We start from the raw sequence: 17,733 nt of genomic DNA, 5'->3' as shown, positions 1-17,733 counted from the left end.
ACCCCCACACCATAATCCCCCCTCCACCAAACTTTACACTTGGCACAAAGCAGTCAGACAAGTACCGTTCTCCTGGCAACCGCCAAACCCAGACTCGTCCATCGGATTGCCATACAGAGAAGCGTGATTCATCACTCATCTCCACTGCTCTAGAGTCCAGTGGCGGCGTGCTTTACACCACTGCATCCCACGCTTTGCATTGCACTGGGTGATGTAAGGCTTGGATGCAGCTCCTGAGAGTGACCCATTCTTTCACAAATGTTTGTAGAAGCGTCTGCATTCCTAGGTGCTTGATTGTATACACTTGTGGCCATGTGTGCCATAAATTAAACTGATTTTTTTTATTTAAATGTTATTATTTTTGAGTATATACAGAATAATGGGTTAGTGTGCATTTTATTTGCTGTTTGTAAACTTTAGATATAACACCATTATAATGGCCTAACCTAGTCAAAAAAATTGTCTTTCAAAATAAATATACTAAAATGTATTTGAAATACATTTATTGTGTGCTAAATATACTACAAATACATTTACATATTTATGTACTTAATATAAATATCCTGCAATTGTACTTTTTATATTCTAAATTGGTACTTAAAGTCTGCCAAATTGGAAACAACAAATTTTGTTATAAAGTATTTATATTTAGAAATAGTGGTAAGGTCCAACTAAATATATACTTAAGTATATTTGATTGTGCTAAAGTGGAAATATTGCAAGCATACTTTAGGTACACTTTAAATATCTTGCATTTAAAGACAGAGATCATTCTATCCTTACTAATAGTGATATTAAAACACATTTTAGGCTTAATATTAAGAAATGTGCATTAAAGAAGTACTCCAGATAATGTTTAATTATAATATTTATATCAGGAAGTCTCAAGCGATATGTCAGTAAATATGTTAATATGTAAACTCAGATATCAGTATCAGCCACTGGAAAAACATATCTGTCAAAACACTAAAGCAAGGTTAGCAGTAACACGTTTACAAGTGAGAAAGTTTATAAATAAAGCGCAAGTGAATTTAATAAACCTTGAAAAATGAGACCTACCAAGTTCCAAAATAAAAAAGAGGAAACAGCTGAAAATAGAGCCCCCCCATTCACTATCTATCACTTCCTGTTCCTGAAACCCTCATGAATTAGTAATGGCACAGATTAATTGACTTTGCCATCATTATGAAGAGAAATACTGCAATCTGTCTCCTCCGCTCTCCCCTGGTACCTCTGTCTACCTCTCTTTTATCCCTGTTCTTTCCTCTGTGGGATCTCTGTGGAATAGCTGAGAGTTTGAGAATAATCATTGAACCCAAAAACATTATGAACACAGATATAACAGAGACACTGTAATGCAATTTTTGGGTCCATTTAAATTTCAGAAACCATCACAGAGTGACATTCTTTTAACAGCTTCTCTGTAAAAGCAGCAATCTCTATTATATTTTACATTACTAGCCATTTTTATGATTGACTTCTATTTGACCCCAAATATTAGAATCCAAATTATTATTATAATAGCAGTGGAGTTATAATTTATGGATTTTATCACCTTTCAGTGAAGTGCATGACTCATGTGTTGTAAAACACCTTTCCGCTGGGTCTTAATTCAATTTTACAGGTAATAGGGAAATAATATGTTAACTCTTTAACTGTCAGTGTTTTTTAGAAAAAGTTGCCAGCCACCGCCAGAATTTTTGATAATTTTCACAGTATTATCGCCCCGGAATATTTTGTATGAATATCTGAGCATGCAATATATCAAAAGAATGACCAAAGCCTCTGCTTTTAAACAAAAAAGCTGTGTTTATCTTTTACTTAGACTTGTAAAGGAGATCAGATTAGAAAGAAAAGAGACAGAGAGAAGAAAAAAAGAGGAGAAATGTAAAAAGAAAGCAATTTCAGGCTGTCACCAAACACAAGACCTGAACAAAGCTGAAGAAAAGAGTTGAGGAAAGCTTGAACAGTGTCTTGAAATAAATGGGGTGAGAGGGTAGAAAAAAGCCAGAAAATTCAGAAAGAGAGATTGAGAGTGGGAAAATAAAAGCAATGCGGGATTGGAAAAGGATATTGACTGAAAGATGAAAACGACACACAATCAAGGCTGACGTTCTCTGTCAAAGAAGGGTAAAAAAAATAATTATCTGACTTGATTGGATCCTCCATTCACCTTCAATACATCTTTTTAGCCCATTCTCTTTCTTTCAGACTTTATTCATTTTCTCTATTTTATGTCTTGTTATTGCTGTATTAAAATTAATAGGTCAAGCTGATGCCCCTGTGGCTCAGAATGGGCTCAAGAGAGTATGTGAAATAAGAGAGAGAAGAGGTGTTGAGAGAGTCATAAATCAAAGCATGCCATAGGGGATACACCTCAAAGAATGAACATTAATTCATTTACCTGACAAAGACATATTCTTCAAGGTTGGAGAAAGACACATAGAGATCACATATTTTCTTTACAGAAAGCCATAAATTCAACATGCAATCAACTTGTTTGCATGTAAATGTAAAGTACATGTTTCTTATAATTGAGACTTTATTTCTCTTAATTGTGACTTTATATCCCACAATGTGACTTCATATCTCACAATGTTCCTTTATTTCTCGTAATAAAAAATTTCAACTACATTTCACAACTGCAACCTTAAATCTCACAATTATGACTTTGTCTTGCAACATCCCTTTATATCTTTCAATTGTGACTTTGTGTTCCGCAATGTGACTTTATATCCCACAATGTGACTTAATATCCCACAATGTGACTTAGTATCCCGCAATATCACTTGATATCCGACAATGTGACTTAATATCCCACAATGTGACTTAGTATCCAGCAATATGACTTGATATTCCACAATGACTTTATATCTTGCAATGTGACTTTATATCCTGCAATGTAACTTTATATCACACATATATCCCACAATGTGACTTTATATCCCACAATGCGACTTTATATCCCACAATGTGCCTTAATATCCAGCAATGTGACTTTATATCCCACAATGTGACTTTATATCCCGCATATATCCTGCAATATGACTTGATATCCCGCAATATGACTTTATATCCCGCAATGTGACTTTATATCCCACAATGTGACTTTATATCCCACAATGTGCCTTAATATCCCGCAATGTGACTTTATATCCCACAATGTGACTTTATATCCCACAATACGACTTTATATCCCACAATGTGCCTTAATATCCCGCAATGTGACTTTATATCCCGCAATGTGACTTTATATCCCACAATGTGACTTTATATCCCACAATGTGCCTTAATATCCCGCAATGTGACTTTATATCCAGCAATGTGACTTTATGCAATGTGACTTTATATCCCACAATGTGACTTTATATCCCGCATATATCCTACAATATGACTTGATATCCCGCAATATGACTTTATATCTCGCAATGTGACTTTATATCCCGCAATGTGACTTTATATCCCGCAATGTGACTTTATATCCCGCAATGTGACTTTATATCTCGCCCGCAATGTGACTTTATATCCCGCAATGTGACTTTATATCTCGCAATGTGACTTTATATCCCGCAATGTGACTTTATATCCCGCAATGTGACTTTATGTCTGGCAATGTGACTTTATATCCCGCAATGTGACTTTATATTCAGCAATGTGACTTTATGTCTCGCAATGTGACTTTATGTCTCGCAATGTGACTTTATATCCCACAATGTGACTTTATATCCCACAATGTGACTTTATATCCCGCAATGTGACTTTATGTCTCGCAATGTGACTTTATATCCCACAATGTGACTTTATATCCCGCAATGTGACTTTATGTCTCGCAATGTGACTTTATATCCCACAATGTGACTTTATATCCCGCAATGTGACTTTATGTCTCGCAATGTGACTTTATATCCCACAATGTGACTTTATATCCCGCAATGTGACTTTATATCCCACAATGTGACTTTATATCCCGCAATGTGACTTTATGTCTCGCAATGTGACTTTATATCACACAATGCGACTTTATATCCCGCAATGTGACTTTATATCCCACAATGTGCCTTAATATCCCGCAATGTGACTTTATATCCCACAATGTGACTTTATATCCCGCAATGTGACTTTATATCCCACAATGTGACTTTATATCCCGCAATGTGACTTTATGTCTCGCAATGTGACTTTATATCCCACAATGTGACTTTATATCCCGCAATGTGACTTTATATCCCACAATGTGACTTAATATCCCGCAATGTGACTTTATGTCTCGCAATGTGACTTTATATCCCACAATGTGACTTTATATCCAGCAATTTGACATATCCCACAATTTGACTTTATATCCAGCAATGTGACTTTATATCTCGCAATGTGACTTTATATCCCGCAATGTGATTTGATATCCAGCAATGTGACTTTATATCCCGCAATGTGACTTTATATCCCGCAATGTGACTTTATATCCCGCAATGTGACTTTATATCTCACAATGTGACTTTATATCCCACAATGTGACTTTATATCCCGCAATGTGACTTTATATCTCGCAATGTGACTTTATATCCCACAATGTGACTTTATATCCCGCAATGTGACTTTATATCCCGCAATGTGACTTTATATCTCGCAATGTGACTTTATATCCCGCAATGTGATTTGATATCCAGCAATGTGACTTTATATCCCGCAATGTGACTTTATATCCCACAATGTGACTTTATATCCAGCAATGTGACTTTATATCCCGCAATGTGACTTTATATCTCGCAATGTGACTTTATATCCCGCAAATATCCCGCAATATGACTTTATATCCCGCAATGTGACTTTATATCCTGCAAATATCCTGCAATGTGACTTTATATCTCGCAATGTGACTTTGTATCCCGCATATATCTGGGGGCGGCAGTGGCTCAGTGGTTTGTGTAGGTTGTCTACAAACTGGAAGGTTGGTGGTTCGATCCCTGGTTCCACCTGACCAAATGTAGAGGTATCCATGAGCAAGACACCTAACCCCAGCTGCTCCCGACAAGCTGGATGGTACCTTGCCTGGTGAACACCATCGTCGGTGTAAGAATGGGTGAATGTGAGGCAATATGTAAAGCGCTTTGGATGGCTATGGGTCTGTTGAAAGCGCTATATAAATGCAGTCCATTTACCATATATCCCGCAATATGACTTGATATCCAGCAATATGACTTTACATCCCGCAATGAGACTTTATATTCCGCAATGAGACTTTATATCCCAAAATGGGACTTTATATCCCACAATGTAACTTTATGTCCAACAATGTGACTTTATATCTCACAGTGTGTATTTATTTCACATAATTAACTCTCACCATTGCAATTTTGTCTTGCAATTTCTCACAATTGTGACTGGTTTGCAATGTACCATATTATAGCCTGGTTTCAACTGCGAGAGGCGTTACACTTTCTGCGTAAGTTGAATACGGAAGGCGGTCCGCCGGAAGCTAGATATTTTACTTTATAAAGTTTTAAATATGGATATTTTTCTTGCACAAACCCATCGATTCGCTTCAGAAGGCCTTTATTAAACCCCCGGAGCCGTGTGTATTAATTTTATAATGGATGGATGCACTTTTTTGGGCTTCAAATTTTGGGCTGCCATTCACTGCCATTATAAAGCTCAGAAAAGCAAGGATATTTTTTATATAACTCCGATTTTGTTCGTTTAAAAGAATAATGTCATATACACCTAGAATCCCGCAGATTGTGGGTGAGTAAATCATGGGATCATTTTCATTTTTTGAGTAAAGTAAACTATCCCTTCCGGTCTTCGGGGTCTTTTCTGACCCCAAAGGACATTTGCTCAAATTAAAAAATGTTTTCCCTTTGTCCATATGGCATGAGACTTTGTACGGTTGTCAACACTCTCTAGATCTACAAATAAAAAAAATAATTGGATTGATATCTGTTTTTAAGTTAGTGTGACAGAAAGCGTCAAACTCAGGGTCAGAGACCCCACTTAGAAAATGGACAAAATTCATCCTCAAAAACAGAAACAACACAGAACACGCATACAGAAATGAAGTGGCACACTTCAAACAATGCATAAAACATCCACAATGCAAAATGATCATGCTCACACACACAGGAATACATTTGTTATTGCTTGTTATTGCTGTTCAGTTCATTTCATTTTGATGTTCATGTTGTGTCTTTTTTAATCAATATGTAATATAACTGTTCATTTCTGTTAATTTTTGTTCTGTTACAGTTAGTAACTGAAGTGTAGATTACATTTGTAGAATTATAAGAAAATCAGATGTTTGAAATAAATGATAAACTCTAAAGACTCCAACTTTTCTCTTGTTCAGGTTTGATTCTAATCATAATGTAACATAATTGAAAAAAATATTTTTTCATTATACAAAAATGCTAAACTTTGTCAAAATGAATTCATTTTAATTGTTATAATTGTGATTTTAAATTTAAAACATATTAAAAATACTCCAAAAACTGCACAGATGTTGAGTAAAAACCTTAATAAACAGAGTAAAATGACATTTGATCTAAAAAAACAATTGTTTTGTTACAAAATTACATTTTGTTGCCTGGGGTCTGTGGAGACCCCAAAGACCCTGAGTGTAATTCCCAAACGAAGACCGTACAAGGGTTAAGGCAGGATTAGGCCTTTGATCAATTAGGACATTTAACTTCCTTTTATAAATATGCTTAAAAATTATTACTGGTGTGCATCTTGAGACAAAACAATGGCACTGACATAATTTAAGATATGTCAAGTTTCTTTCCATTAAAACAGCTCAAAAATGCATTTTAGTCTGGGACTTGCTTAAGCCTTCTGTGAAACAAGGGATTTATTTCACAATTGCAAAATTATTTCTAGCAATTGTGCCTTTATATCTCGCAATTAAGTCATTATATCTCACAGTTTGACTTTATCTCTCATAATTTTAACTTTATTTCACAACTGTGTTTTTACATTGTACTGTATGTACTCTGTGTGGCTTCATATTATCTCACAAGTGCGACTTTGTGTTTTACAATGTGTCTTTATTTCTTACAATTACCTTTTTAAATGTAATTCTAAGGTGGAAACGAGATTCATAGGATACAGCTGTATTTTGTATTAAAATTAAGAGGTAATATTTCCCGCCTTTGAAAGACAAAAATTCCACCTTTTTGGTGTATAGTGTTGATTGAACTAAACTGATAACAGATGTCTCTAAAACCTCAAAAGACATCTAGTGTTATAAGACTAGAAGGACTAACATAAAAGAAAAAACGGTCCCACTTTATATTAGGTGGCCGTAACTATGTACTTACATCAATATATAATTACAATGTACTTATTGTGTTCATATTGTATTGACACTTTTGCTGATATTGAGGTGGGATACGGGTAAAGTTAGGGACATGTGTGTTGGTATGGGTAAGTTTAAGGGTAGGGCTAAGTGTAAGGGAAGTGTCAACTGTGTAATTATAAATGTAACTACAGAAATTAATTACAGATATAATTACATGCAGGTATTTTTTAAAATTGTAAGTACAATGTAAGAACATGTATGTACACATTAAGTGCATTGTATCAAATGATTAATTAAAATGTTAGTACATAGTAGTTAAGGCCACCTAATATAAAGTGGGTCCGAAAAAACTAAACTAACACACAAAGATATTTAAAAATCACAACCATATGGGTTTTGCAGATCTGTCCATTCAATATGCAGTATGTTTTGTGGACTCTAGTGTGGTGTGTGTTGTAGGCTGAGAATTTATATGATTTTTCCTTTGATGTCAAATTCCACTGATCTCAGTGTACAGCTTCAGACGGCTGATGATGGGAATACTATGATTACCCAGACACACTCAAAGCATCCCAAGTGGGATTAAACTGGGGGGAAAAAATGACACGTGTAGTACTACACTCATTTTGTGAACATCTTTAAATCAAATCGAATCACCTTTATTTCTATAGCGCTTTTCACAACACCGATTGCTTCAAAGCATGCAGCTTTACAGTGATGATAATGAATTTTGCTTTAGATGAAAAGCTAAAGTGAGTTTTTGATTGATTAATTTCTGTTGTAACTGATTTCAAAATGTAAAAAAAAACATATTGCACAAAATGAAAACAATAATGTAAATTGTATTATTATAAGTATGAATCAAAAAATTAAAAGCACATTTAAAAAAAATAAGCATGATTTCATCTCTTAAATGTCTTAGTGTGTGTTTTGGTCATAATTTTGACTTTTTTAAAATCTAATTTCAGCTTTTTATCTCATAATTAGGACTTTTAATCATAATTAAAAATTTGAATTTTTATCTCACAATTCCATCTCACAGTGACTTAGCGTGTCATATTTTTGACTTTTTATCTAATAATGAGGACATTTAAAGTCATATTTTCAACATTTTATCTCTTAATTATGACTTTATGATAATTGAAATGAGCTGATCAGTAATATAGTTGAATATTTAGTGTCCTCAACTGAGCAAGCCAAATCCTTTACATGAGATCTTTACTATTTCTACTGCTTTTCCTAACAATATGAATAAATGGAGAGAAAATTGAGACTTTTTTTTTTTAATCCGATTGAAACGGCTTCTTGAACAAGAACAAATGTAGGGCAGGGCTTGATTTTGTTCATGGGGAATTGATTGGATGGTTGTGGTTTGCTATTGGTCGATCTCAAGTGACAGATTATTATTCCTTCACAAATTAATCTATAATTATGATAGACTACACAACTTTATAATACAGTATTATTTGCAAAGTTATTTTTAAATCATTATTATTATTATCCCTGGTTCATTGGGGTACTCTTGCAAGAAAGCAGCAGTGGCTGGGACATACTTTAAAGGGTTAGTTCACCCAAAAATGAAAATTCTTTCATTAATTACTTACCCTCATGTCGTTGGACACCCGTCAGACCTCCGTTCGTCTTCGGAACACAAATGAAGTTATTTTAGTTGAAATCTGATGGCTCTGAAAGGCCTCCATTGGCACAATGCACGGTTCACTCTCAAGACCCTTAAAAGGTACTAAAGACGTCGTTACAAAGTCCATCTCACTACAGTGGTTCTACAATAACTTTATGGAGTGACGAGAATAGTTTTTGTGCGCAAAAAAACCCTAAATAACCCCTAATATGACATTAAAAAATCATGAAGCTTCAAAGCGTTATGAATCAGTGAGTCGATTCAGCAGTTTGGATCGCCAAATTTCAGCAGTTTGACGGTTTGACACGCAATCCGAATCATGATTCGACTCACTGATTCATAACGCTTCGAAGCTTCATGATGCCGTGTTTTGAAATCGTCATCACTATAGTCGTTATTTAGGGGTTTTTTGCGCACAAAAACTATTCTCATCACTCCATAAAGTTATTGTAGAACCACTGTAGTGAGATGGACTTTGTAATGACGTCTTTAGTACCTTTTAAGGGTCTTGAGAGTGAACCGTGCATTGTGCCAATGGCTAATCAACTAAATCAACTAAAATATCTTCATTTGTGTTCCGAAGATGAACGGAGGACTTACGGGTGTCGAACGACATGAGGGTAAGTAATTAATGACAGAATTTTCATTTTTGGGTGAACTAACCCTTTAAGCATCACCTCCGCTTAAAAAGATGCAGTCTAATCCTGTTTACATGAAATAAGACTGTTCCCAAGCAGGTTTGAGCTTACGGGCCTGTTGCTATGACAGCAACTCCGGGATGAGCTTCGAATAACCTAACAATCCTGGATCATGTCAAATCATCAACAATGAAATCCTGCTAATTGAGTAATCCACAAAGAACAGACCCCATGTCATTGCAAGAGGGAGGGGAAGTCATTTTGATTAAAGATTACAAGGGCGCATTAATTAAAGGAAATAATGATAATGAAATCATTTAAATAAATATTGCAATATTCCATAAAAAAAGGGGAAAAAAGTATCAATTTTGATTTCATGGTGACTAAAGAGTTAACTGCCTCATTTATTTAAAGGGGTGGTTGATTATGATGAACTTTAATTTGTGTGTAATGTTGCTGTTTGAGCATAAACAACATCTGCAAAGTTACAACGCTCAAAGCAAAGGAGATATTTTCTTTTACAGAAATCGCTTTTTAAGGACTACAGCAGTAGTCTTCCCTATTTTTTTTTTCAGGAAAGCCACATTGATATGACAAAATCAATAGGAGCCACTTTTACCGCAAAGTATCAAAAGTTACATCCAGTCATAAATAGCATGTCTGATTATCAGTCTGTCATCCCTGAACATACAATATGCTATGCAAAAAATACAAAAGGTAGATAGATAGTGGGTAGGCATAATATATTTTTAACGTAAACTTTCTTTTAGTGCTGTTTTAAACTAGATTATTCACACATTTTTCTGTTTAAAACACATTTTTAATATATTTTATAATGTAATAATTTCACAGTAAATCACATCAAACTTCAATAGTAGTTAGTGCTGCTATGACTTTAAGATCTGCCGCTGCCGAACTTGACATCTGTCACACGCGTCCCATTTCCTCACAACTCTTTGTTCATTTAAGACGTTATTGAACTTATTTAAAACTCTTCTTCTGGGGATACTCGACAAAACGGACATTTAGGCATAATTCTGTGTTTTATAGTTTGTTCAAGAGCGAAAGAGAACTGGATTCTCTGTGGTCATGATGCTGGCACATAACCCACACCACTCAACCTAGTTGACAATGCGTATCATATGAACGTAAAAAGTCATTTTGGCTTATAAATTGCACAATAAATACAAATTGTGTTATAGATGCGCATTTCATGAGAACCTGTGTTGATCTATAAGAACACATTCGCCGTTAAAAGCTGGAAAACAGCCAAAAATGACAACTCCGCAGTGAGTCATAGGCGTAAGGCCAAAGCAAGTTTTAATATCCTTTCTAGTCTGTATTTCCATTTTTTATAGGAATTATTTGTAATAGAGCAGACACTTTGAGTTTTTAATGGGTTTTAACGGGAACATGCAAAAAAGGCCATGTTGAGAAGAGGAAGAGTTAGTCGAGCACATTTGAGAGTCTGCTCAAGCTGCATCCGTCTTTTCACATTTATTGCAATACAGTACGAACACATATGCAATAGCATGTCATTAAGCAAGATGACAACATAAGTATAACCGTAATTACACTAAACTATACCTGTTCTATCTTCATGCAGCAGATATTCTCTGTATTTCTCAACAGTTCCCACACAAGCGATTTATAGATTATCATAACAGAATATGCTAATCAATGACTTGAAGATAAGTCCACATCAGCTACATAAATTCATCAACTAACCATTCAGAAACGTCCTGTCTCATTCTACATGTTGTCACTTCTTCTTGAGTCTCTCCATCATTGTCTGACTCTGGCTTGAACATAAAAGGCGGAACATTTTCTGACATTTTCTTTGCATGTCTGCTTGAGGTAACCAGAGCTGCTAACCAAGCGGTAACCTCCCTCAGTTTCTCTTGAAGCCAATATGGAAGTGACTTAAACTGCAATTCATCGACCGGCCACTAGAGACAGAAAAACTGCTCTTCAGAATCCTATTGGTGACGTCACGGACACTACGTCCATATTTTTTTTACAGTCTATGCTGCTAACACAAGCTCTTGAAGCTCCGCCCTCTTCCTGAAAGGGGGCCGGGAGCAGCAGCTCATTTGCATTTAAAGGGGGACACACAAAAACGGCACGTTTTTGCTCACCCTCAAAAAGTGATAATTTTAACATGCTATAAAAAAATGATCTGTGGGGTATTTTGAACTAAAACGTCACACACACACACTGGGGACATCAGAGACTTATTTTACATCATTATAGGACCCCTTTAAAGAATTTTCAGAGAAACACTCTATAACAAAAAAGTACTCTATTAAGCCCTCTGAGCTATAATAATAAGCGCATTTTGGTTTGTTCCTCCTTTGCTGACTGCAAGTGTGTGTGTGTGTGTGTGTGTGTGTGTGTGTGTGTGTGTGTGTGTGTGTGTGTGTGTGTGTGTGTGTGTGTGTGTGTGTGTGTGTGTGTGTGTGTGTGTGTGTGTGTGTGCGTGTGTGTGTGTGTGTCCGTGCGTGCGTGTGACACACGTCAATACCTGTGACAGTAGTGGAGCAGGTGTGGTTATGAATGAGGGACAGTTCTTCAAACATCATCCCCGGCTCAATGATGTGCAGCCTCTGGCCAGCCCTAGATGCCTCCAGTTTTCCCTCTGTTAACAAACACACACACACACACACACGTCATCTACATCCCTCAAGGTTGCCGGGAGTGACAGGTGTTGAGCGGCAGTATGCCTGTCACATAGACAGATGATCTGAATCTGACCCATCACAGATTAGGCACGGAGATGCTCAGAACCCAAACAATACAGCACATCAGGACAAATATTGCCCTCCTTCTTAACAAATCACGGCTGGGGATTAGCACAGCTCACGGACAGGTATTGATGAACACTTTAATGGTTGGTAATAGATCTCTCTCCTGCTCTCTTTTTTTTTTTAACTTGCAACCTGGGTATTTAGACACGCACTGACATTTGAAAACTCATCCCACCTCACATCACCAGCAGGAATGTTTTCTCTCGCTCTATCTTCCCAGAAGCAGGTCAGTCTCACACCTCTCTTGCTACCTGCCTGGTCCTGCAAACGCTATGGGAGGTGCATACTAATTATTGTGCCTCAGAGAAAGGAACAGAATGAATGACTGTCTGAAATCCACTTGAAATGTTAGTCAAGGTGACTTGCACCAATGACATAATTTATTATTTTGACCATTTTTTGACCTTAACAATTAAACAGGATGTTTTTGATACTGTATCTTTAAGAATTATATGTGACTCTTTGCTGCTTGTTCTTGATTTCAATCGGAATAAAGCACAACCCGGCAAGCAATTTTGCGTTTAAAAGACATTTAATAGCTGTCCAAACACAGCCTTGACGTCCAGGCTAAAACAAGGCAAAATTTGGGCTGTCAATGACAATGTAACAGACGTCTAACCATAGCCCAAGAATAGACTAGTCATCTAGAATATGAACATGTCAAAGAAATGAAACCAAACACATTGTAATCACTGTTGACTTTGCTTACATGATGGATTATCATACATCTGTCAAGTTATTTTGGACAAAAAAAACGACATGTAACCAAAACTTAAGGTCATTTTGGCTAGAAGTGGGTTACTCATAGCCAGACTATATCGGGTCTATAGTTAACCAAGACGGTGAAATGAAGGCTATTGCTTGCTGGGAAGTCTTTTTTTAAATGAAGTTGGACTAACAGATATGTATAATTAGAATGTAGCTTGCCTTCATCCAGCATGTTAGCCTAGAAATCTAGATGCACCCTAGCGGCAGCAAATGTAATTTGCAGCCAGGGTCGTCTAGCAACTCTCCGTTGGCTTGCGAGCATGAAAAACCAAACTCTAGTCAGGCCAATCACATATAGAGTAGAGAGTTGGTGGGCGGGCTTAACATAATGACGGCAGAGTTGCGACGTTTCCGTGTGAATTTCCTGCTACTTCCCTGCTAACAAAGAATGGCACTGAAGTCATTCTTAAAAAAGGAAGATGTGTTCGGAGTTTTGCCATATCTCCGCTGGTGGGAAAACGCATGGGACTCAGCCACAACCCACTTGTGATTGTTATTTCACCACTGATAGTGCTCTGGTTGGTTGTAGCGTTATCCTATTGCGTGCAGAGGGAATTTGAAAAAAAAAACGTATATCCTGCCCCTGTAATTGAGCCCTGCCAATGGTGTGTTCCCAGACCCCCATCAAGATGTTGGGTCTGGAAATTCACCATTGACAGGGCTCAATCCGAGGGGCGGGATAAACGGTTGTCTTTCAAATTCCCTCTGCACGCAATTGGATAGCACCATGAGCGCCACAACCAACCAGAGCAAAGAAGAAGGTGAAGCCAAGCTAACGTTAGTTGATAGACTTTCGCCGTATCCAGTAGGCAAAACTTCGAACATATCTTCTTTTCTTAAGAATGACTTCAGTGCCGTTCTTTGTTCTTTTCTCTAAGAAAAGCTTAAAAGATTAGTTCACCCAAAAATGAAAATTCTGTCATTAATTACTTACCCTCATGTCGTTCGACACCCGTCAGACCTCCGTTCATCTTCGGAACACAAATGAAGATATTTTAGTTGAAATCTGATGGCTCTGAAAGGCCTCCATTGGCACAATGCACGGTACACTCTCAAGACCCTTAAAAGGTACTAAAGACGTCGTTACAAAGTCCATCTCACTACAGTGGTTCTACAATAACTTTATGGAGTGACAAGAATAGTTTTTGTGCGCAAAAAAACCCTAAATAACGACTTATATAGTGATGATGATTTCAAAACACTGCATCATGAAGCTTCGAAGCGTTATGAATCAGTGAGTCGATTCAGCAGTTTGGATCGCCAAATTTCAGCAGTTTGGCGGTTTGACACGCGATCCGAATCATGATTCGACTCACTGATTCATAACGCTTCGAAGCTTCATGATGCTGTGTTTTGAAATCGTCATCACTATATAAGTCATTATTTAGGGGTTTTTTTGAGTACAAAAACTATTCTTGTCACTCCATAAAGGTATTGTAGAACCACTGTAGTGAGATGGACTTTGTAATGGCGTCTTTAGTACCTTTTAAGGGTCTTGAGAGTGTACCGTGCATTGTGCCAATGGAGGCCTTTCAGAGCCATCAGATTTCAACTAAAATATCTTCATTTGAGTTCTGAAGATGAACGGAGGTCTTACGGGTGTCGAACGACATGAGGGTAAGTAATTAATGACAGAATTTTCATTTTTGGGTGAACTAACCCTTTAACTCCAAGTCTTCCAGAGTCGCGGCCAAAGCCGATTCAAAAGGCCGCTGTTCGTCAGCTTCTTTGTTTACGAGTAGCACGCAGAACCTCCGCAACTCTGCCGTGACGTGCCGTCATTATGTTAAGCCTGCCCACCGACTCTACACACGCTCGCTGTGATTGGCCTGACCAGAATTTGGTTTATCCAGCTCTCAGGTCTACCGAGAGTTGCTAGACTACACTCGCTGCAAAATAAATGTTCTGTTATATGTTATAATTATATGTTAAATAACTTATTACCTTGCAAATACATGTCAGCTAACTGTCATTAGAGTATTAGTTGACTGTAGTAGACTGTAGACTGTTAGTTTAGGGTTCGAGTTAGTAGAGTGAGTTGACATGTAGTTGCAAAGTTAAAATAGCAACTAGATTATATTTACACTGAGTGAAAATAAAATATTATATTAAAGGGTAAATTTAGTGATTTAACTTTAGGCTTTGTATCAGTAGAAACCCGGTAGTATATTCAAATTATGGTACTTTCCCACCTCATATCCCCCTGAGACGAGAGAATTATGCATTTTATTTCTGGAAAAAATCCTCAGATGACGCAAATATCGTCATTTTGCGTCATTGAAGGATTTTTGGGCCAGAGGGTAAAGACTACAGCCACTAGATGGAGCTGTTCTGCATGTTATCAACCCGCCCATAGGGGAGAGATCTCACGCACAGAATGTAAGACACAGACGGCCGCACGGACATTCATAACGGGGAGATGCAGAGCAAAGTGAGTGTTTCAACTTTTTAATGAATTCTTCCAGGGCGATGCAGAGCAAAGTGGGTGTTTCAATGAATTCCTGTGATAGTTTAGCTTCCATATGCGATCAGAAAATGTACCAGACTGGCGCTTAACGTTACCTCAGCTCTACTCCGCTCTTCGTGATGAATGAAATTTGACACTGCTGCGTCTGTGCCGTGACTTTTGTTCGGCTCACTCACACTTTATTGAAAATACACGTTCAGTTTTTAATTGTAGTGTTTATTCTCTAACTGAACGAAATTATTGTATTACTATGAAGATCAAAACTATGGTGTACGGAGTGGCCTCGTAGGGCAGCGAAGCAAGTGCATTCTGGGAGTTGTTGTCTTTCATCCACATGAGACAAAAATACCTTTTCTGTCTTTTCTCAGTCTAGAAGGCACCAAATTCAAAAATAATTTCACATTTCTACTACATAAATGACCCAGTTTAAATACAAAGCTTAATGCTAAATCACTGAAGTAACCCTTTAATGATAATTTCTATTTACACTAAGTCCAAATAGCAATAGATGCTATTTACACTTGGTGTAAATAGCAAATAGATTATATTTACACTGAGTGAAAATAACATATTTTCTTAGCGATAGATGATATTTACAATAAGCACATATAGCTGTAGGCTATTTACACCAAGTGTAAATAGCAACTAGATTATATTTACATTGAGTGAAAATAAAATATTATCTTAATGATCATTTCTATTTACTATAAGTGCAAATAGCGATAGATGCCATTTACTCTAAGTCCAAATAGCAATAGATGCTATTAACACCAAGTGTAAATAGCAACTAGATTATATTTACACTAAGTAAAAAAATAACATATTTTCTTAGCGATAGATGATATTTACATTAAGCACAAATAGCTGTAGCTGCTATTTACTAAGTGAAATAGCATACTAAGTGAAAATAGTGATATATTCTATTTACACCATATAAAAGTAGCAGATCTTTGCAATATGTGTAAATAGTAATAACATGCAATTTATACTTTATTTTTACAGATACATACTATTTGCACCTCAGCACTGTTGTACATTAACAGGATGCAATAATAACATAGAGTGTAAATGATTATATTTATTAAAATGATTAAATGGATGCCGCCTTAATGGGACAATGAAACCTACCCCTAACCCTACACAATAAATGCTTTTATTATTATTAAACATTTCATTAGGCACTTTATTTCCACTTTTAAAAACAAATTCTTAATTTTTATTGAAAGTAAATGCCTTTCCGATGTGATATGTGATGGGAAAAGGGATAAGAGTGAACTCTGCAAAAGGCGGATTCGAACCCAGGTCGATCGCGTCAAAACTAAGATCATAAAGCCTTACACTTTACTGATTGCACCACTGAAGTGTTTGCATTTTTCTTAATCTTGTTTGGTCCAACCAGGCATTTTTAGGCGGAGCTAGTGCGAATAGCACTTGCCAACAAGTTAAGCTATTTACACTTGGTGTGAGTAGACACTCCGTAATAAAAATGTGGACATCTTCATCCTATTTAAAAGTTTTTGAACCTTTTTAACAGTTGAGTTTGAGTTTGGATCTCAAAGTCATAGTCACTGCTGGAAAGGGTTCAAATATGCAAAAGATGCTGGAAAACTGAAGAATTTGCAGGACCTGGAGGATTTTTCTGAAGAACATTGGGCAGTTTAACTGATCAGGACAAACAAGAGAATCAAGAACAACCATCACCAAACAAAAAAACAGCCGTGGATCATCAGGGAACGATACACAGCATTGAGAATTAATGGTTCATAAACTTTTGAACAGGGTCATTTTTATAAATTCAGCTATTTTTTGTCTTGTGGACTATATGTATACATCTTTTATGTCAAATGTCTTATTCAGGACAGTACTGAATAAAAAATAACACACATTTTCACAGATTCTGCAAAGGGTCTGTACACTTTTGAGCAAGACTATGTAGTTGAAAAATTTGAGTTAAATAATAGGTGAATAGCACAGATGTAGAAGCACCCAACCCTGGTTGTAAGCCTAAACGTGACATAAACTGTAAACTTGTCCCTCAAATCTGATTGGTTGATTGGAATGTTGTTCCAGGATCAACAAAGACGTTGATCCAGGAACATGTTGTACTGAAATCACGTTCA

At 36.6% G+C, this 17,733-nt stretch overlaps 1 protein-coding gene across 1 annotated transcript in view; it reads right to left on the bottom strand.

Moving 5' to 3' along the window:
- prkg1l (protein kinase cGMP-dependent 1, like) overlaps window positions 1-17,733 on the bottom strand; it is a gene marked incomplete at both ends in the record, with an annotated part of 70,341 nt that overhangs the window by 38,568 nt on the left and 14,040 nt on the right. Inside the window, one exon of the mRNA XM_079828281.1 lies at window positions 12,096-12,209. Within this exon, the coding sequence (XP_079684407.1) occupies window positions 12,096-12,209 (114 nt within the window). The remainder of the gene's footprint in view (window positions 1-12,095; window positions 12,210-17,733) is intronic.

This window comes from Gobio gobio (genome assembly GCF_949357685.1).
Source record: "Gobio gobio genome assembly, chromosome: 10".
NCBI lineage: Eukaryota > Metazoa > Chordata > Actinopteri > Cypriniformes > Gobionidae > Gobio > Gobio gobio.
This window is presented reverse-complemented; position numbering and strand designations above follow the sequence as displayed.